General features: G+C 35.9%; 1 protein-coding gene across 1 annotated transcript in view; it reads left to right on the top strand.

Moving 5' to 3' along the window:
• Positions 1–20,966, top strand: part of APOB (apolipoprotein B) — a 35,031-nt gene extending 14,065 nt beyond the window's left edge. The window contains 15 exon segments of the mRNA XM_021525334.3: positions 339–506; positions 1,687–1,898; positions 2,410–2,592; positions 2,810–2,931; positions 3,486–3,696; positions 4,950–5,125; positions 5,256–5,443; positions 5,714–5,859; positions 7,439–7,815; positions 8,700–16,280; positions 16,729–16,843; positions 17,764–17,947; positions 18,988–20,598; positions 20,600–20,699; positions 20,702–20,966. Coding sequence (XP_021381009.2) covers positions 339–506; positions 1,687–1,898; positions 2,410–2,592; positions 2,810–2,931; positions 3,486–3,696; positions 4,950–5,125; positions 5,256–5,443; positions 5,714–5,859; positions 7,439–7,815; positions 8,700–16,280; positions 16,729–16,843; positions 17,764–17,947; positions 18,988–20,598; positions 20,600–20,699; positions 20,702–20,799 — 11,472 coding nt within the window. The 3' untranslated portion in view covers positions 20,800–20,966.
• Positions 20,967–21,682: the final 716 nt, after the last annotated feature.

Raw genomic sequence — 21,682 nt, 5'->3', positions numbered from 1 at the left:
ATTGAAGTAAAATAATGCTTTGCCATTGACTTTGGGGAAACCAGAATATTACCTGGTATCTAAACAAATTCACCTTTGTATGTGTATGCTAAGGGAGATAACCTGTGTGTATCAAGTCTGGTAAAAATTCTGGTATTCATTTAAAGTTCAGATTTTGTTGACAGTCTTTCGTATATTTTTTGAAGCAGTGAATCTGTGGAAATTAGATTCTTACTCCATATGAAATTAACTTTTGGATTATAGAGTTACAATCATTCTCTGATCAGTTTGAAAAGTACAAAATGTGCATATTGCAAAATGTGGACTTGTTAGTGTTCATTTCCTTGTTTAATTCCCAGATTGCACAAGCCATCTCAAAAGGTGTTGACAGGGATCTATTTGTCCACTACATATTCATGGACAATGAGTTTGAGCTTCCAACTGGAGCAGGTTTGCAACTGAAGTTTGGTTTGTCTGGAATAGCAACACCAGGGGCAAGAGTAGCTGCAAAACTTCATCAAAAAAGCGTAAGTCTCAGGAGTTGTCTATATTTTTTCTTCTCCTAATAGTCTACATTTTCATTTATGGATAAAACTGTAACGCTACAAACATTTTAAATATTAGAAAATGTTCTCTATATTAAAAAACCCTAACTCATTAGAGGTCTTTAGTTAATTTGAGGATGACATTTAAATTAGATTAAGAAATAATGCATGTCATAAATTACAAATGAGACATAATAAAATTTATGAATTAAAACTCTTTCAAAAATAAAACTTTTGGAACTGTTTCTTTCTCTCTCCCTGCACTCAAAATACAACAGTAGAAAAGCTACAATATGTGAATTTTCTGTTCAAGCCAAAAAGTTAACAAAACATTTTGTTGTGGCCAATTCAAAGAGAAAAAGATTTGATTAGCAGTTAAAAGAAAGATTAAAAATTGAGTCAAGTAAAATATTTTTTCATCTGAGAGGAAACATCTTAAAATTGAAGCAAGGAGAAAGCATGTGACACAAAATTAATAATCCACTTAAAAGAAAATAAGTTTTTCTATTGCTTTTTACAGTTTTAATAACTATCTTGCTCTAACCTAGTCAATATTACATGAAAATTTCTTGGTAGCTTCACTTAATCTAAACTTTTAATTTTCTACCATATACAAGATCTAAATAAAAATAAAAATAAATCCTCAAATTTAGTACTTTTTGCCCTTTAGTTAGCTTGGAATATTTTCCAAAATTTTGCATTCTATCCCTCCTTTCTTAATGGCCAAAGCAAAAGTTTGACAATAAGCTGGTGTGTGTTTAGAGAAATTCAAATCTTGGATCCATTTCTTTTTTGTCAAACAATTTGCTCATTGTCTTTGAAATTTGCTAATTTTTTTTCTTACAATGGAGAACTGGCTGTTGTTTTCAGATTTAAAAATACATACAAGTAGCTTCACATATAAAATCTTTCTGAAGCATGAGTATTTTTACATTAAAGTAGGTAGGGATCCTTGATGTTAACATCTTGCTGGTTTTTTATACTACAGTTGCCACTTATGCGGGCCATTTGATTATGTGACTTGAGAATCAGATTTTTTGAATAGCAAAATCAATTCTATAAAACTTACCTTTGTATTAACAGGAGTGGTATGGGTTTTTTTACATAGCCAGCAAGAAGTGTATTTGGAAAATAAATACCCCATTTTGTTTTTATTCAATAGATGCAAGCAGATCTCATTGCTAAACCTTCAGTAGCAGTTGAGTTTGTGACACACTTGGGAATAAACATGCCTGAATTTGCTGGAAGTGGTGTGGAGATGAATTCTAATATATTCCATGAATCTGGAATAGAAGCACATGTTAGTGTAAAAGCTGGACAATTGAAATTCAGCATTCCTGCTCCAAAGAGTCCAGTAAAACTCCTCAGTATCAGGTAATGAGAACTGAATGAGAACTTTCAAGGCTATGTTCTTCCTTCTCTTCTTGGTTTTTATTGTAGTGGAATTGAAATCTAGGGGAGACATTTTCAGTTCAGAAAAATCCCAGACATTGTAAAACTGGGATAACTTCTGTTGTAAGACAAGCAAATATGCCAGATAAGTGATGGCTTGGAGTCATGGTTTACAGATTATTTGTCACTATTTTTGAAATTTTATAAAAGACTCCTACAATTTCCATTATTTTGTTTTCTTTCACATACAATTATTATAATAGCAATATATATTTTAAATGGAATTTAAATTAACTACTTACATTAATTGTAGAGAGAGCAAATGGCTCAATACACTAAATTATAATTATCAATAATAATACCTGTATCATTTAAGCCAGATGTTATTTCAGTTAGCCCTACATTAATAAGCAAGTTTTATTCAGAAGTAAGTGTCTTAATAGGATGTCTGAGCACCTGTCCTGGGAATAAATTACTGACTTTTCTGTTCCAGCAATACGCTGCATTTGGTGTCTCCAGCCAAAACTGAAGAGATTCCAACTCTGATAGAGAACCAAGAAACCTCAACTTCTTGTCAGCCTTTCATTACTGGTCTAAATTTCTGCACCAAAGTACTGTACCCTAATTCCACTGATGCAGAGGCAGTTCCATATTTTCCCTTGACTGGAGAATCCAGGTAAGTCATGTCAACTTCAACTATGTTTATTTTGTGCTAGCTTCCTTACCTCTTAGTCTCCAGTAGTCTCTCATGTCAAGCTTACCTTTAAAGATCTTTCAAAACTTACTGGCAGCAGCAGCTCAGAAAGAGAGCTGTTGAGAACTGTATGATTTCTTCTGTTTGTGGTCATGGACAAAAAAGTCACTCACAAGGCATTTGTTTACTCCTTCCATAGATTTGAGGTTGAATTAGTGTCTACAGGCAAAGTAAAGGAATACTCTGCAAGTGCAAACTACGAACTGCAGAGAGAGGGAAATGACCAGATAGACACCTTAAAATTTGCTGTCCAGGCAGAAGGTAAGAGTGAAAAAAAAAACCTGTGTGGTTTTTCATGGTTTTAAACTGTCATTTTATAGAAAATATATTTTTATTAATAAATCTTAATAGTATTCATAACAGTGTAAGATAGAATACCATTTTCACACCCAAACAAGCCCACAATTTAACTATATTTCCTTTCATGCAATCCCATATTGTATGATTTTCATGATGAGAGGCTGATTTTGTATTTTGCATGATTTTAATAAAAGTGTAATGTTGGTGAATGGAAGCAAGGATGTTCAGGGGGTCTGTATAAGCATGAGAAAAATATGTTTCTTATGAAATATAGAATGAAAACGTACAAAACATCTGTGCTGTCATTTAAATAACAAAAGTATTGATGGGTTCGTGGGTCAACCCATGGTGCATTTAGAAGACAAGAAGAAAAAAGGTGACCCAGTTGCTAATCAGACTCATTAAAAGATCTTTAGTGGGATATAATTGTCAGCTGATTCTTTTTTGTTCACCTTTAAAGAAAAGTCCAAACAGATTCATAGTTGTGAATAACCAAAGTACATTATATTTTCTAGGTGTAAACAAGCATGAGGCCACGCTGACCTTCAGGTACAACAGAGGCAAAAAGATTTTGACCAGTGATGTCCAGATTCCAGATGTTGGTGTTGACTTTGGTACAAACTTCAGAATTACTGATGAATCCATTTCTGGGAAGAAAGCATACACCTTTGTCTTAGATATCAACAACAAGAAGATTACAGAAGTTACTCTTACTGCACAGATAAGGTAACTCAGGAAAACATTTAGAATTTAACAGCTATCTTTGAAAAGGTTTCACTGGATGTAAAAATTTGGCAAAATTTTATCTCATTTTGGAAAAATTTCTTAACTACAGAGACAGATAAACATGCCATTGAAACCCCATTTAAAAAGCTTTTAAGTATTTTATTTTTAATGCATAAAATGCATATATATAACACATTGATTAATCTTTCCTACTATATGTGTCTATATATATATATATATATATAATTTTTATTACAAGTTCCTTCAGGTAGTCCTTCCATGTTTGCACACACATAACTACAAGAATGCATGTACTACTGTTGTTGCAGGTGTGATAATCTAAGGATATAAACAAGGCAAGGTTTGTTCAGAGAGGTATTATCTTTTACTGGATATGCTTGGCTCTAAAAAAGTTATTATATCTCCCCATGAAAAAATCTAATGGCACTCAGTAAGAAACAAAACCAAAAATAACTGAGAGCTTCCTGTAAAAAATTCCCACGCTTCTCGATGAGAATATTTCCGGGAACATCTACAGGGGAGCTAACAAAAATGTTCAGCCTGCCAGGGTTTCTAAAATTATCTGCTTCACAAGCCCATGGTGAAATGGGCTGATCACATTCTTTAATAAACCTCAATCTTCCATGGAATTCTGTGATCTTGATGGTGCCCCAGGGAGTCTTTGTCTTTGCTGTTCATGTAGAATTGCCTCTGATATCAGTGGGAGCTTTGGACAGATGTCAGAGACCTCAATTCCCTTTCATTTGCACGAACATAACATTAAAAGTTTGCTCGAGTCAACAAAGTTACAGAGATATAAAATAAATGTGAATAAAGAAAAAATGAAGCCCACTGGCATAATATATTTTGCCAAGTGTTTTGTTTCTATGTGATTCATGGCCACAGTCTGTATCCTGAGTAGAAAATTCAGTTTGAGTAAGCCATTTAGAATTTGGTTCAGTTACAACTTTACCAGGACAGGTACATATTTTCATCCTTTTCACTCCTATGAAATTAACACAGATTCATTACTGCAAGTATCTGCACAGTAGCATTATAATAGTCTACTACAGATTTTCCAAACTAGCAGGAGCTGAAAGTATTCATTGAATTAGAGCAATGTTTACAAGTGTGATTCAATCTATTTTTTTTATAGCACCTATTATGCCTTTGCTATAGATTTAAATGCTGAAATTGCTCCTGAAGAAATACGATTAAATATTTTTATTCACATATATTTTTTTCTTTCACAGATATGCAGGAGTGGAAGAGGCAATGTTAAGAGGCACCATTTCTTTTCCTCGCCTGGAAACTGAACTTAGAAGTGAAGCATTGGTTAATTATTCACCAAACAAAGCATATCTTCAATTCAGCTCAGCTGCAACAATTTATGGAAACTCGATTTCAAAAAGAGTTCTTCTCAGATATGGTAGGGGCAAAAAACATGATCCACATACTCAGCATGTAAATTTAAGCATCTTTTTACATTAGTTCATAATATTTCTCACAATAAGAATATTACTAATTTTACCCTTTTCTTTTAAATTTGTGATTTTTAGATGCTGAGAAAGTTGAGCTGGAGTGGAATTCAGGTGCCAGTGCTGCTGTGAAAAAACTGTGTTCTGCCTTCCCAGTTGACTTCTCAGACTACTCAAGAACTCTAGAAAGGCATACCAACGAACTTCTGGATCAGAAAGTGGCTCATACTGACATGACACTGCGACATATCGTATCACAATTTATCGTGGTATGGTTTTCAACCTGCAGAAGACATTACAGCTCCAGTACATAGCCCTGGGGAATTCTTGCCTCCCCCATGAAAGCCAAAATAAGAACTACTTGTAAAATCACTCATCAGATTGAATAAGCTGTGTGTATTTCCAGCTTTAATAGAATGAGTCACTTTAGCAGATACCTAGACCCCAGTATTTGGGTAGTTCAAATAACTGTCAGATGCATTCATTGAGAAGTTCTAAAACTTTATATTAACTTTGAAAAACTTTTATCCTCATTGCAGGCAACCAACACCTGGCTGCAGAAGACATCAAAAGATGTCCCTTATGCTCAAACTCTGCAAGACAAACTAAGTGCACTGCAGGAACTGAACATTCAGAAACTTAACCTGCCTGTTATCACCATTCCTGAAGAACTTTTCCTGAAAAGGTAGGGAATAAAATTAGGATAGTGAAACAGGTAACTGAAAATAGGTATTTGTTCACATTTTAGTGTTACTTTATTTTACTTTGGTTTTATAAAACAACATGGAATTTCTGTAAATATTAGCATAAAATTGGAATCATAACAAAGAACTTCAATGTGGGAGAAATGAAATTATATGGAGGAACTGATGCACATATTTAATACAGATTTGACTTCATGTAATATGTGAATAGATCACAGAGTGTTGTCTTATCTTATAAGATGTACTGAATAAAAATACAGCATTCAGCAGTCTTTAAGCCACAGAACTACTGAAGCCATGTTTCTCATAGCTGGCACTTCAGCCATAACCCTCATAGCTCTACATTTTGTTGTGCAGTCCCGGTGGACAGTTCTTCCCATTCCTCTACACATACTGGTTAACCTCCACCAGGAGAGCAACCTGACCTCCTCCCATGCCTGACATGCTCCGAGGGAAGTTGTACACATATGGGCTGGATGCTGGCACTAATTTGGTCCCATCTCTTCTAGCTAATAGAGTTTCACAGGACTTGTATGAATGTCATTACCCTTCTGTTAAATTTTGTAGAAATGAAATGCTGAAATGAATGCAAAGGACAGCAGAAGCCAGTGTAAGATTGGATTCCAAAAACAAATGGAGAAGAGTTTTCAATTTTGTATCTCTTAGATCTGTTTTTCCATGTATTATCTTTCATTGTGCTAATAAGATATTATGTGTTAATGATACACATCTCTATTGCTTCCATTGTGCTCAAGAGCTAAGTGTAAGCAAGGAAGAAACTGTTTTTTTCTCCTAGGTTCTTATCATCTGTGCTAATAATAATAACAACAGTGTTTTCTACTGCTCTTTTATATAGCCTTTTAAATCTTCTGATGTAAAGGAGTAAATTTCAAAAGCGTTTGCTTAATTTTCATCTTAGGATGTAGCTCTTAAGTGTAAAAAATTCAAGATTTTGCAATAGAAAAGGCCAGTTAGGAAACAAGAAAAGTATCTGGGCCAGCTTATTGTTCATTCAGAAATTAAGGCCAAGTTTCCTTCTGTTTTGCCTTTTCCTAATTATGCTTTTTCTGCCAATGATCTATTTTCCAGTCCTAGTTCCTGGTCACATGCTTAGATTTTTATTTCCTTTTATTCAGAATAAAAAAAATTATGAATATTTGTATGAAACTTCTGAAATGCTTATAACAAGAAAGACAGATAAATTTTTAATGCTAATCATGCATTCCTATAAGAATACATCGCTTTTTGAAAAAACATAATTGCCTTTTTCCGGTACTCAGCATCCCACAAATGTGCCAGTCCCTTTGTTTATGAAATAAGAGGTAGAAACATTGAAACAGTTCCATGATACCAAAAATACTTTCAATACATTTTGATGAATGAGTGCTTGAAAGTGTTGACATTAAAGTTTGACCATTACATTTCTCTCTAAAACTAAAGTCAGGACATTGATATAAGCATGTAAGTAAGCTCAGTATCTTGGGCAGAGGAGGAAATCATGAAAATTCCTGTATATGCAATATGAACTTAGATTCTAACAGAGTTATCTTTATTTTCCAGTGAAGGCCGGGTCAGATACAACTTGAATAAAAACAGTTTTGTAATTGACATTCCACTGCCATTTGCGGGAAAATCATCTGATGAGATATGGATGCCGAAGACTGTTAAAACACCTCCTCTGGTAGTGGAGTCCATGGGAATAAGTGTGCCATCTCAAGAATACAGAATCCCATCATTTACTGTTCCAAAATCCTATCCTTTCCGTGTGCCTTTGCTGGGCAAGTTAGAGGTCTCTGCTAATGTGTACAGCAACTATTACAACTGGACAGCCGCCTACACCGTGACTAACAGCACCTCAACGAGAGCAACCAGCGTGAAAGCTACCTATAACACAAATGCTGATTCAGTTTTTGAGCTGCTTTCCTACAGTGTGCAAGGTAAGAATGTTTACTAATACTGCAATGTTTGCAAACCTGCTTTAATTATTTTGTATCCCTTATATCAGGTACAGTACATTCGTTTGCCTGCACTTATTTAAAGTCAGGTGTTGTGTGACCTCGAATCACTTTCCCTTTGATTTTAAAGATATTACATGTGTCTGTTTATTCAGACTCTGAAGGTGAAGTCAGTTTAATTCAGTAAAGACTCTTACAGTCCATGTTTTCCTGGTTGTTCCTTACTGAAGAAAATGTCCTTCAAAATTGAAAGCATGATTCTGCAAATACTTGTGCAGATGGTAAATCAACTGTTTTCAAAATCAGGTGTGCAAGTGTATAGGTATATGTATACCCAAAATTTATTTTTCAGTCTATTAATATGAGTATATATGTATATAAAATTATCTTATTTTTTAAGGCCATATATTGCCATAATACAGTTATCTTTAAGTTAGTTCCCCTAAAATTGCAGTTTGGGTTCTCAAACAGCAAAACCTGATTTCATTTTCTTCTCACCATAACTGAGGCATGATAAACACTAAAATCTAGGAATGTTAGATATGGGCTATTCTTGAGTCCATCTTCTTAATTTAAGTTTAAATTGTGACATAATTTTATGTCATTTCACATTATTATATTTAGAGTAGTCTAGTGTAGAAACTTAATTTATTTGTAATTCAAAACTTTAACTTCAAATATTAAAATAGTAGCTATTTTTACTGAAATAGTCAGTACTTTCCAAAGCACTTAGGCCTTTAAAACAAAATGTCATAACAGTAATTGCAATTCAAGCAGTGGCATAGAAGTTCAGTGGCATCAGACAAGTTCCCAAAGATGAAAAGATATAGACACACTTACCTTTTATCTCTTTTTTCCTATTTAAGGTTCTGGAGAAGCATCATATAACAGAAATGGATTCATCTGTGCATATGAAAATCACCTGAAGCACAGAGTCTTAACATCAGTTTTTAAGCTGTCTGGCAGAAAGAGTTATGAACCTATTCCACTTACAAACTACACCTTATCACTTACAGCATCAAGTACTCTGGGTCCTCAGCTTTCATTTTCCAGTGATATTGTTTCTGAAAAGATAAATAACATGAATACCAATAATGTCAAAATAGACGGGCAGCTGGAAGTGGCTTCAGTGTTTGCAAGAAGCATTTACACTTTGTCTACCACATACAATGAAAAGAGACGGGTTTTAGAAGGCAAATCAAATCTGAAGTTGGATTCTTCTCACCTTCAGGCTACCAATCAGATATCTGGCAGATACAGTGATGGTTCTTTTTCCATTACTTCAGTTTCTGATGTACAAAATGGGCTATTAAAGAACACAGCTTCACTGAAGTGTGAAAACAGTCAACTGAAAATGTCATCTGAAACCAATGGGAAGTATCAAAATACTGCAGGTGTCAATAAGCTTGAAATAATTTTGTCAAAGAAGATGGCAGCACTTCGATCTGAATACCAAGCCACTTACAAGCAAATCCAGTATTTTGCCATGTTTGCAGGTTCTCTCAATTCCCAGGACCTTGTCTTCAACACTGATATCTCCCTGACTGATCAGAAGAATCGAGCTGCACATAAGTCATCACTCAATGCCAATCGATATGGTCTAGCCAGCAGTGCAACCACCAACGTGCAGTTTAGTCCCTTGGCAATGCAGAGTGAAATTAATGCCAAACTTGACACTGCTGGAGGCTCCATGTCACTGTCCTCTTCCGGGCGCTATGGGAAAAACAATGCAAAATTCAATGTAGGTGGAAGAGTGAGCCTAACAGAAATAACACTGGGAAGTGAATATCAGAGTACAGTTCTGGGTATGGACAACAAACATATTTTAAATTTCAGAGTTAATAGAGAAGGACTCAAGTTTTCAAATAATTTGCAGGGATCATTCAAAGAGATTAAGTTGGAGTACACAAATGATTTGAATATTCCAGGCTTATCCTTAACATTTGTTTCAAAATTAGACAACAGCTTTGGCTTTGACAAGTTCCACAAACATGTTTTTAACCTTCAACTGGAACCTAGCTCACTAACAGCTAAACTGAGCAATAATCTTAAATACACTAAAATGGAAGTTTCCAACAAAGCAGAACTCCTTCTCGAGCCTCTGAAAATGAACTTGGGTGGCAATGTCAGAGGAGCCCATGAAGCAGATGAAATAAGGCACACTTACACCCTTACATGTGCTGGCCTAACTGCAGACCTGAAAACAGACACCGTGGCAAACATTCAAGGTGCAGCAGTGAGTCACAGAGTTCATCTGGATGTGGCAGGACTTTCTTCCTCAGTTACCATGAACACAAACTGTGATTCCAAACCTCTCCGTTTCAGCAATGCTGTGCGTTCCACTCTGGCCCCATTTGTCATCACAGCTGACGTACACACCAATGCTAATGGAAAGCTGGTTGCTGTGGGTGAGCACACAGGAGACTTGTACAGCAAATTGCTGTTTAAAGCAGAGCCTCTTGCTTTCACTTTCTCCCATGATTACAGAGGCTCTACCAGCCATAGCTTGAAGTCTAGAGGAAGGTACACTACCCTACTTGACAACAAAGTTCATATTCTTTTTACTCCATCAGAGCAGTCAAGCGCTTGGAAATTGAAAAGTCAGCTAAACAATAATGTATACTCACAAGTTTTCAGCGCTTACAATAATGCAGAAAAGATCGGTGTGGAACTTAATGGAAGAGCTTTAGCAGATCTCTCTGTAATGGACACATCAGTCATACTACCATTAACATCTGAAGAAGTTAATTTAATTGATGTATTGGGTCTCAGGAGCAGCATATCGGAGCCTCAAGAATTCAGCATCTCTGGCTTTGTGAAGTATGACAAAAATAAAGATATGCATGTTATTAGCCTACCCTTCCTGGAAAATTTGCCGGTTTACTTTGAAAAACTCAGAGGCACCATTCTATCCACTCTGCAGGCCATACAAAATTATCTGAAGAACATAGACATAGAACAACACATGAAAAAATACAAGGCAACTTTGAACAAACTGCCAGAGGACATTAACGATTACATGGACAAATTAGATATCAAAGGCAAAGTTAGCAGCATGAAAAATAATTTTGTTGCTTTCACAAAGGACTACAGAATAACATCTGATGATCTCCAAATGATGCTGGAAAAAGCCCTGGACAATCTTCAAGAAATACTGTCTCAGCTGCAGATTTATCTGATAAAAGTTGAGCAGTACATCAAGGACAGTTATGAGCAGTACGACATTAAAGCACTTATTGCACAGCTTCTTGATCAAATAGTTGAAACAATGACAGCTCTAGATAACAAATATCAGGTAAGAACAACTGTAATCAACATCATTGAAAAATTGCAGATTTTTTTCCAAAAATATGATCTTAACAAAATCGGAAGCAGCATTTTGGCTTGGATTAAAAATGTTGATGATGAGTATGGGATTACAGCTAAAATTCAGGAAAACCTAGAATTACTCAAGATTCAGATTCAGAATATCGATGTCAGAAGCATTGTGGAAAATTTGAAACTACAGATTAAAGAGTTTGATGCTAAAGAATGTTTAGAAAAATTTAAGCAATCTTTGCCAATCAAAAAAATCAATGAAATTATTGAACAAATCAAAGACTTTATTCTAAATTGGATAGAGGAATATGAATTATCTGAGAAGATCAGCGCTTTCCGGGGTCATATGCACAAATTTATTATAAAATATGAAATTGATAAGCAGATATATTTTTTAATTGACAGAATGATAGAACTGCTTAAAACATACAGAATAAAAGAAACAGTCCAGAAACTGACCATCTACCTGCAAAATGTTGATATGAAGTCATGCTTTGATAAAGTTGTTGCTTTTGTTGATGATGCTGTCAAGAAAGTGCAAACCTTTGATTATGAAAAGATGATAAAGCAAGTCAACAAGTTCCTTGATGTGGTTGTTAAAAAGCTCAAGGCTTTTGATTATGACCAATTTGTAGACGACACAAATAACAAAATTCGAGAAGTGACTCAAAAAATAAATGAGGAACTCAGAAATCTAGAACTTCCACAGAAAGCTGAAGCACTGAAACAGTATATAAGAGACTTTAGATCTGTGATTTCAAAATACATGGAACAACTAAAGAGCACGAAGCTTGCTGCAGTAATTAACTGGCTCAGGGAGCTCATAGACTCAACAACATTTGCTAATCTCAAAGCCAAGGTAAATGAATATCTGGAAGACCTGCGAGAGAGGATTTCTGAAATGGATATTTCTCAGGAACTCCAGTGGTGTCTTCAGAAGATAAGCCAATTCTACAATTCAGTTGTCGTATACATCTCTGACCAATGGAACACAGCTTCCAAAAAAATCACTGCATTGGCTGAAGAGTATGATCTAAAAAATTGGGCTGAAAATGTAAAACAGTTTGTTGAAACTGGATTTAAAGTTCCTGAAATCAGGACAGTTATAGTCACTATACCTGCCTTTGAGGTTAGTCTCCGAAGTCTTCGGGAAGCAACATTTCAAACACCAGAATTCATTGTCCCACTGACTGATCTCCGTATCCCCTCCTATGAAATCAATATTAAGAGACTAAAAGACATGAAAATCCCAATGAAATTTACTACCCCAGAATTTAAAATTCTAAATACCTTTCAAATTCCTTCCTTCACAATTGACTTGATTGAAGTTAAGCTTCTGATTGTGAGAACAATAGACAAATTCATGTCTGCAGAATTTCAGTTCCCATCTATCGATGTCTATTTGAAAGATCTGAAGATGAGAGATATGCCTTTTTCTGACATTTCTTTCCCAGAAATACACATGCCTCAGTTTCAAATACCAGAATTATTGATTCCAAAGCTAAATCTAAATCAGCTCCGGATTCCTAACATGAAGATACCAGAGTTCCAGCTCCCACGTATTCCACATACTGTGACTGTCCCTACATTTGGCAAGTTGTCTGGTGCTTTCAGAGTCACCTCTCCATTCTTCACACTGTCTACACAAGCTGAGCTTCGTAATACCACAACATCTGCAAACAGTCCAGAATTTGTTACCTCCATTTCAGCTCAAACAACATCCAAATTAGACTTCCTAGATTTTAGTATTATTGCAGATTCACGTCTCCTGGCTCCTGACATGAAGCAGCTGAACCTTAAAAATGCCATGAAAGTCAACCATAGATTCCTTAAAGTTGATCACACCAATGAAGTTGTATTTTTAGGGACCTCGGTAGAAGGAGAAGCTGAAACTAGAGCAAACTTAAATACAAAGAAAAATTCAGTAGAACTACAGAATAATTTCATGGTCAAGCTGCAAAGAAAAATTTGGATGCAGAGTGGAATGGCATATTCTCACAGACTGAATATTCCACAAGCTGATTTCTCCAGCCAGGCTGATCTGATCAATAACATGACAACAGAGGTAGAAGCAGGATACATATCATTTACCTCTGCTGGTAAAGGAAACTGGAAATGGGCTTCACCTAATTTCTCTGATGAAGGCACTCATGATTCACTTGCCACTTTCAAGATTGAAGGCCCCAGTATTACATTTTCTGCCAACAACAGAATAAATGATAAGTATCTGAAAGTCAACCAAGCTATGAAATATGAATGTCATTCCTTAATGTCTGCAGTGCTTCAGATTCAGTCTGAAATTGAGTCACAGCGTGTGGGACGTAGCCTTCTCAATGTGCAAGGCACAGGAGAGCTTCTAGAAATGAAAGTAGAATTAACAGGCTCTCACAATGCTCGGCTCCATGGACGGATTACTGGAAATGTAAATAATGATCTTTCCTTCATTGCAAACCTTTCTGAAATTCATCTTGCAGCAAACAATGATGGAAATGTGAAAATCAGCTTCCCAATGAAACTAACTGGCAAAATTGACTTCCTGAATAACTATGGCTTTACCCTCAGTCCTTCTGTACATCAGGTCAACTGGCAAGCTACTGGCAGATTCAATCAGTACAGGTATTCCCATAATATATCTGCTGGCAGCAATGATGACAGAATTGAAGCTCATATCGAAATGAATGGAGATGCCAACCTGGACTTCCTAAACATTCCTCTAAGCATTCCTCAGATTCAGATTCCCTACACTGGAATCAGAACTCCTCAGCTGAAAGATTATTCACTGTGGGAACAAGTAGGCCTGAAGGAATTATTGAAGACAACAAGACAATCCTTTGATTTAAATTTTAATGCTCAGTATGAGAAAAACAAAGACATGCATGCAATCCCACTTCCTTTAGCAAAAGTGTATGAAGTACTTAATAAGAACATCCTTTTATTCAACAAGCATTTTGAGAAAGGGAGAAATGCAGCTTTAGATTTTCTTACAAAGTCATATAATGAAGCCAAAACAAAACTGGACAAATACAAAATACAAACATCACTGAACAAAATACCACGGACCCTCACGATTCCAGGATACACCATTCCAGTTGTGAATATTGAAGTTTCTCCTTTCACTGCCGAGATGCCAGCCTTTGGTCTCACGCTTCCAAAAGAAGTAAGCACAAGAGGATTTACAGTCCCAATAATTGGCTTTTCAGTTCCATCTTACACATTAGTCGTACCTTCTTTTGAGCTTCCAGTCCTTCATATCCCCCAGGATCTACGCACTCTAAAGCTTCCTAGATTCAGAATCAACAGCTCAGCAAACAACATCTTAGTTCCTGCCATGGGCAACATTACTTATGATTTCTCATTTAAATCCAGTGTAATCACTTTAACTGCAAATGCTGGGCTTTTCAATCAGACAGATATTGTTGGACATCTTAGTGTCTCATCCTCTTCTGTCATTGAGGCTCTGCAATTTAAGCTGGATGGTTCAACAAGTTTTACAAGAAAAAGGGGATTGAAGCTGGCCACAGCATTGTCCCTGAGTAATAACAAATATCTAGGAGGAAACCATGATAGCACTATTACTCTCTTAAAGAGGATCATGGAAGCTTCTGTGGAAACAAATATAGAATTTGACACACCAGTTTTAAAAATGAATTTCAGCCAAGAACTTTCTGGAAATACAAAATCTAAACCCACTCTTTCCTCAGGGGTAAAATTAATATATGATTTTAATGCTCCCAAATATGGTACCAGTGCTAAGGGAGAAATTGCTCACAAATTTGCTTTAGAGACCCTTACATATTACATATCAGTAGAATCTTCTACAACCGGGGATATTGATGGAGTATTTTACACTGGAAATGCATTTTCTGGGAGTGTAGACCATGAGGCAAATGCCTATTTAAATGCTAATGGAGCTCGGTCATCCCTCAGATTCGAGGCCCACTCTAAAGCAGATGGACTCTGGATCATTGAAATCAAAGAATTACTTGCAGTTGAAGCATCTGCCCATCGTATTTATGCAGTCTGGGAGCACAATGGGAAGAATTATGCACGATGTACATCTCATTTCACAACAACGGGGACTCAGAGATGCAAAGCAACTTTAGAGCTGGCTCCTTGGGATGTATCAGCAGATCTTCAGATTCAAGCCATTCAGCCAAATCCCTACCTGGGCATGGCATCAGTTAATGAAGCTGTTGTAGTGAAAATCAGTCCTGCAAACCAGAAAGCTGGCTGGAAGGGTGAAGGCCAAATTCACTCACTATCTCTCAGTCATGATATGCAGTTATCAAATGAAAACTCAGAGGCAAAATTTGTTATTTCTGGATCTTTGGAAGGATACATGGAATTCCTCAAAGTTATCAAGTGTCCCATTTCTGAGAAGAGCTTGTGGGATATTTTGAAGCTGGATGTCACTACCAGTGCTGACAGGAAACAGTACATTAATGGCTCGGCATCCCTCGTGTACACCAAGAGTGAGGATGGTTACTTTTTCCCCATACCTGTGAATAAGCTGACCGATGGCTTCACTGTCACTGTTCCTGGGTTGCACCTAAAGGCTCCAAGCCCTGTCCTCAGCACTCCAGAGTTCAGCCTTCCTTTCACCACTCTCCAGGTCCCAGCATACACCATTGACTTGCGCAACATAAAAATTCCACAGACACTAAGCTCAATGCCATTTGATGTCCATTTACCCACACTGCCAAAACTAAGATTCCCCAAAGTGGATGTAGGAGCAAATTATATTACATTAGAAGAATATAAAATGCCATTTTTTGAGGTGACAATACCTGAATACCAAATAGCTATGTCTCAATTCACTTTACCAAAGAATGTTTCATTTGGCAGTTTCTCTGTAGATCTAGACGAAGTAGCTAATAAAATTGCAGATTTTGAAATGCCTACAATTACCATTCCTGAACAGAAAATTGAGATCCCCCCTCTGAAAATATTGTTGCCTGCTGGAATTTACATCCCATCATTTGGTGCCTTGACTGGATCTTTCAAAGTTGTTTCCCCTTTGTACAATGTCACCTGGAGAGCAGACTTGACAAATAAGAAGGACTCTTTTGAACATTCCATTGACTCTACCTGCAGCTCAACATTGCAATTCCTGGAATACGACCTGAATGGTAAGACATTAAAATTCTATATGTCATGATTTTGAGGGAAATAATTATTGTAGGTTGGGATTTTCCAGATATTTTTTCCCCAGGGCTTTGCATATGAAGGTGTTTCTGTCTATTAGCATTGATGTAAAATGATACTTCTTTTATCAGCAGTGGCATTTTTCCATAAATTACTGTCAGAGTCCCAGTCTGCCACCCTGAAGACTAATGACTATATATATATATATATGTGTGTGTTACATCCATGTTGAGATATAATGTGAGTTTTAAAATTCTCCAGTCAAACAAATGTTTTCATGTTGTTTTATTTGGGACATTATGGGCATTCAGTTTCTTGAAGCATAATTTGACATATCAGTGCAATACCCCACAACTGGCCATCTAACATACAACTGTATATGTCTTTTGCATTTTTTGTTGGTAATACACACATTTGAAATCTTTTTCACAGTTGTTTCAAACTATGAATATAAAGAAGGTGTGTTTGTTATGAAGATAACTGGCAGCTTTTCACATCGTGACCTGAGTGCAAACTACCAGGAGAATCTAACTATTTCAGGAGTTTGGTAAAGATTTGCTCTATTAACATAATTTATAATACACATAATTGCAAATGATGTGTTGTTGCTTTGATCTCTGATGTCACAGCATGCTTTGCAGTTTGTATATCTACCTTGCCTTTATTGACTGTGCCCTTTTCCCCCTCAAGGTAACTTCAAAGCTGTTCCCTCAGGGTTTCTAGAAAAGCTTTTCTCACCAGCCCCACGTCAGAAAACCATAAACACAGTATTTTATAATCAGAGCAGTTCTAGATCTAACCATCAATGTAGTTAGGTTTCTTCCCAGTGGTTCCCTCTGTCACCACAAGCCAGTACAGAGTAATTTTTATTCCCAGGTGCTCACACCAGGGATTAGACTTGGCTCTCTTACTGCCTGTCTCGATCTGTATGTGTTGTGTTGATATATCCAAGGGACAGAATCAGTGAAGGCAAGTACAAATGTAGATAAACAATTATACCTATACTTGTGTTGGTGAAAAAATTGCAGTCAGTTTGTAGAAATCTGTAGAAAGCTGACCATGGTACAGCAAGAGGTTTTGTTTACCTGCCCTAATTTAATGAAAATTCACGTCAAAGCTCAATATAGTTTTATCTAAAATGGGAAAATTGGAGTGACATGAAGTTTTGAATGTGTCTTTTAATCATAAAGGTACATATCTATATCTATATCTATATCTATATCTATATCTATATCTATATCTATATCTATATCATCTATATCTATCTATATCTATATCTATATCTATATCTATATCTATATCTATATATCTATATCTATATATCTATATCTATATCTATGTCTATGTCTATATCTATGTCTATATCTATATCTATGTGAAATTATAGGTGGTACTAGGTTCAGACATACAGCATTGGGCTTGTGCTTTCTGCATTGCTTCATAGCTGTGTATTTACTGTGGTTGCAGGGAAGCAGAGGACAGTTTATCACTAGACATCATCAGCCCAACTTTCACAGATGTTCATGTGCGTTACCAAGAGAATGAAAGGAAATCATTCGGCTCAGTATCCTCACCCTCAGCTGGGACCCTTGCTTATCTCGTGGAAGTGGCCGATGAAACTCTCCTTGCCAGAGTTTACTACCAAACTCAGGTAAGCTTGATATTAGCAGTGAAAAGCAAAAATGTTTTATGTGGTCAGAGAAAAAGTTCCCTTTTAAATTTTGTGTGTGTTTTTATGTTGAGCTATAAATTAGCCAACAAATAAAAACTATATTATAATTAAAGGTTTTATTTCCTACACTGGCCTTTCCAGTACTAAAAATAATATCTATGTAAAGAGGTGTTTTCAACTCCTTCACATAGTTTTTTTTTTTCCATCTCTTATGGTCAAGAAGGCACACCCACTGAAAGGGAAGAATGTACAAAGTCAGTTTTAGATAAACTACCCATCAGGTTTATTAGATAGCCATCAGGCTACTTCGAATTACTGCATAAGTGACCATTATAAGAATAAGGTGACTAGAAGAGGTCAGACTGTCTGTGAAGTGCCTTTTTTAATCCATTCATATGTTACAATACATGCTCTTATTATTGGCATACTACAATCATTTCTGAATTAAAATCTTACCTTACAAAATTATACTAATTTAGGGATCAGAAGCAGCTCATAATTCACTATTTATTATTGTAAAAATGGAAAAAATATACATGTAAATATATTCTCATTTGAGGATTTATTAAGTACTCTGAGTAACTGTCTGAATTATTTATTTAAATGATTACAAAATTAAATCCTCTAATAAAAAAAATAAAAATATGCTTTTTGAATTCACTTTAATTGATTTTGGGAATGAGTAGAAGGCTCATTTTCCCAAATAATTAACCTGCCTTATGAGATATGATAGGCATTTAATACAAAGGAAAAATCTTATTTGGAGTCAGATATTAAAGGCCAGACTAAGTTGTGTTCTAGTCTTGCACTTTGAAGAAGCTTGAAGTAGCTTGGTACGAGATAATTTCTTCCAAGATAATATTTCAAGATGAGAGAAAACAGACAGCAAACAGACAGTGGACAAAAAATTGGAGAGTGCTTATCTTAATAAATTTTAAAATTAAAGATGCAATAATGAGAATGTTAAAATATGCTCATAACTAATATTGGAATTTTCTTACCCCATTTTGTATTTTCAGTCTGCTCCCCAGAACGACATTGATATACTAAAAGGTGAGATATCCCTCAAAGAACCTGACCAGATTCAGATGAAATTCAACTGGAACGAGGATGCTGCCAAAGACTTGTTGTTGGGTCTGAAAGAAAGAGTGCCTAAAATGACAAATGCAGTCTATAGGTATATTAATCGGTACCATAAGGAGCATATGGGACTGGAAATTAGTGCTGCCACCTTAAAGATGAAGAATATAATGCAGAATAATGCTGAAAAAGCATACACTTTTGCTGCAAATCAAATAGATGAAATAGATGCTCAGCTTCGCACAGCCGCCAATGAGGCCTCTGACAAATATCAGGAGCTGAAGTTCAAAGCTAAACGGCTTTATCGAAGAGCAGCAGATCAGGCTGAACTGTTTGACTATCAAAGAATAAAAGCAGAACTTTTAAATGTTTTAATTGACATAATAGAAGAGTACCACCAGAAAATAAAACACGTAATTGACTCAGCCACTGAATTCCTGAAAACTACAAAATTTCAGGTCCCTGGGTTGTCTGAAAAGTACAGTGGTGCAGAAATATACCTCATGACTACAGAGAAGGTAGCAAAAACTGCTGATGTATGCCTTTCAAAACTTCAGGAGTACTTTGATGCCTTGATCGCAGCTATCAATGAGCTGGAAGTCAGACTTCCTGCTTCTGGAACAATTCTTAGAGGCCGTAATGTACTTGATCAAATTAAAGGAATGCTGAAAGATTTGCAGAACAAAATCAGGAAGATATTTGCTACTCTTCAGGAAGCTGACTTTGCAGGAAGGCTGAAGCAACTGAAACAAGCAGTGCAACAAGTTTTTCAGAAGATGGAAGAAATGGTTAGAAGCTTGCAATCCAAAACTTTTGAAGACATCAAAGTCGAAACACAACAGCTCTACAAAGATGTAATGGCTTCAGACTTTGCCCAGAAGCTGAGATCCTTGACAAAAGATGTTAAAAAATACATTTCTCAGTTCAAAGACTTTAGCCAGAAGACATTCCAGGACCTTTCAAAAAAGCTGCACCAGTTGCTCCTCTACATAAAGTCATTGCGGGAGGAATATTTTGATTCAATTAGACTTGGATTGTCAGTGACATACTATGAGGTGGAAGACAAAGTATTGGGATGGCTGAAGAATATCATAGATCTTCTCACAGATTGGCACAACCAGTATGTTGGAGATCTTGCTGGCATTGCTACACGCCTGACAGACCAAGTAAGAGAATTGGTGGAAATCTACAGTGAGGAATATTATGGCCTTATAACTGATATTGAAGGAAAAGGAAAACAGAAGATCATGGAACTCTCATCTGCTGCTCAGGAAAAAATCCGATATTGGTCTGCAGCTGCTAAGAGGAAAATCAATGAATATAACAAGCAACTCAAAGAAAAACTCCGTGAGATCTATGGGCAGCTTAGTCAGTCCCAAGAAAAGCTAATCAGTGAAGCCAAAAGGTTAATTGATCTAACTATAGAAAATTACTCTGCTTTCCTGCAGTATCTCTCAGAGCTTCTTCGCTGGCTTGAGCAAATAACAGCTGAGAGCATAAAGCCATATGTAGCTGTTCGTCAAGGAGAGCTTAGTATACAGGTGCCCATGTGACAGGCAATCCATTTACCAAATACCCCAAAAAAGCAGACAGGCACTCTGGAATAAAGTGGAAATGACACACATACTGATTCAGCAAAGTATTGAGAAAGGCTCCAAGAAATGCAACACTTCACTAATGAACAACTTGATACTGAACAAGTGAGTCCTCAGGAGATTATGGAAAATATTCAGCAGCTCATGAACACCTGAATGGGCATGTAGAAGTAACAAGTTTCTACCAAAATGTATTTAAATATAACAGCAATCAGTATACTGGAGCTTCAGGTATATATGTTTGAATCTGAATTTGTAAATGAAAACTTGATAATCTACGCTAGGTTATTTTAATAAGCTTAATAAATGAGTTCTTTATTACATTTTTGTGTCATTCATTGCAACTATTTTTACTTGAAGCATAAGGCTTAATCCAACCATTTTCAAGGTCAATGGAAAGTTAGTCTTTCCTGTAATTTCACAATATGTTGGACCAAGTTAATAATGTGCAATGCATATTGTAAATAGTCTCAAAAGCTATGGAATACATAGAATAAACAGGTTTTAAGGTAAAGGTCACATTCATAAGCCAGTTGAAGGAAGACTTGGAAACACATCTAATTCCCAGACTCCTGATACCTTAATAGATAAGTAAGGAAAAGAGCATGTATAAAAAAATGAATTCAAAAAAATTGTAAATTCTTAAAAATGGCATCAAAAAATGAAAATTAACATAGAAATATGCAGAAACATAGAAATCTGACTCCTGGAAAATTGCAGATAATAATACAAAGGTTTTTTTCATAAAAATTAATGTATGCCTGTGTCAGTTTTCAGACAACTATGCCAAAAATTTTATATTAGTTTTCTTTCTACTGGCTAATTTATATTTCAGAAATATAGGGTTTTCTCACCTGTTTCCCCATTATATTTCTGGTTTCACTTTAAATTATCTATGTTTTACTTATTATGAGTTTAGTTAAGTGTCAAAGTTTCATGGACATCACTGTATATGATGGGAGTCAAAAAGTTTTCCCCTCTTAGGGAGAAGCCTAGACAATTTAAATGAATTCTCAGTTTAAAAGGTGAATTTAAGATG

This window comes from Lonchura striata, chromosome 3 (genome assembly GCF_046129695.1).
Source record: "Lonchura striata isolate bLonStr1 chromosome 3, bLonStr1.mat, whole genome shotgun sequence".
NCBI classification, from domain to species: domain Eukaryota; kingdom Metazoa; phylum Chordata; class Aves; order Passeriformes; family Estrildidae; genus Lonchura; species Lonchura striata.
Note: the sequence above shows the minus strand (reverse complement) of the source record. Positions and strands in the feature narration are given on the sequence as shown.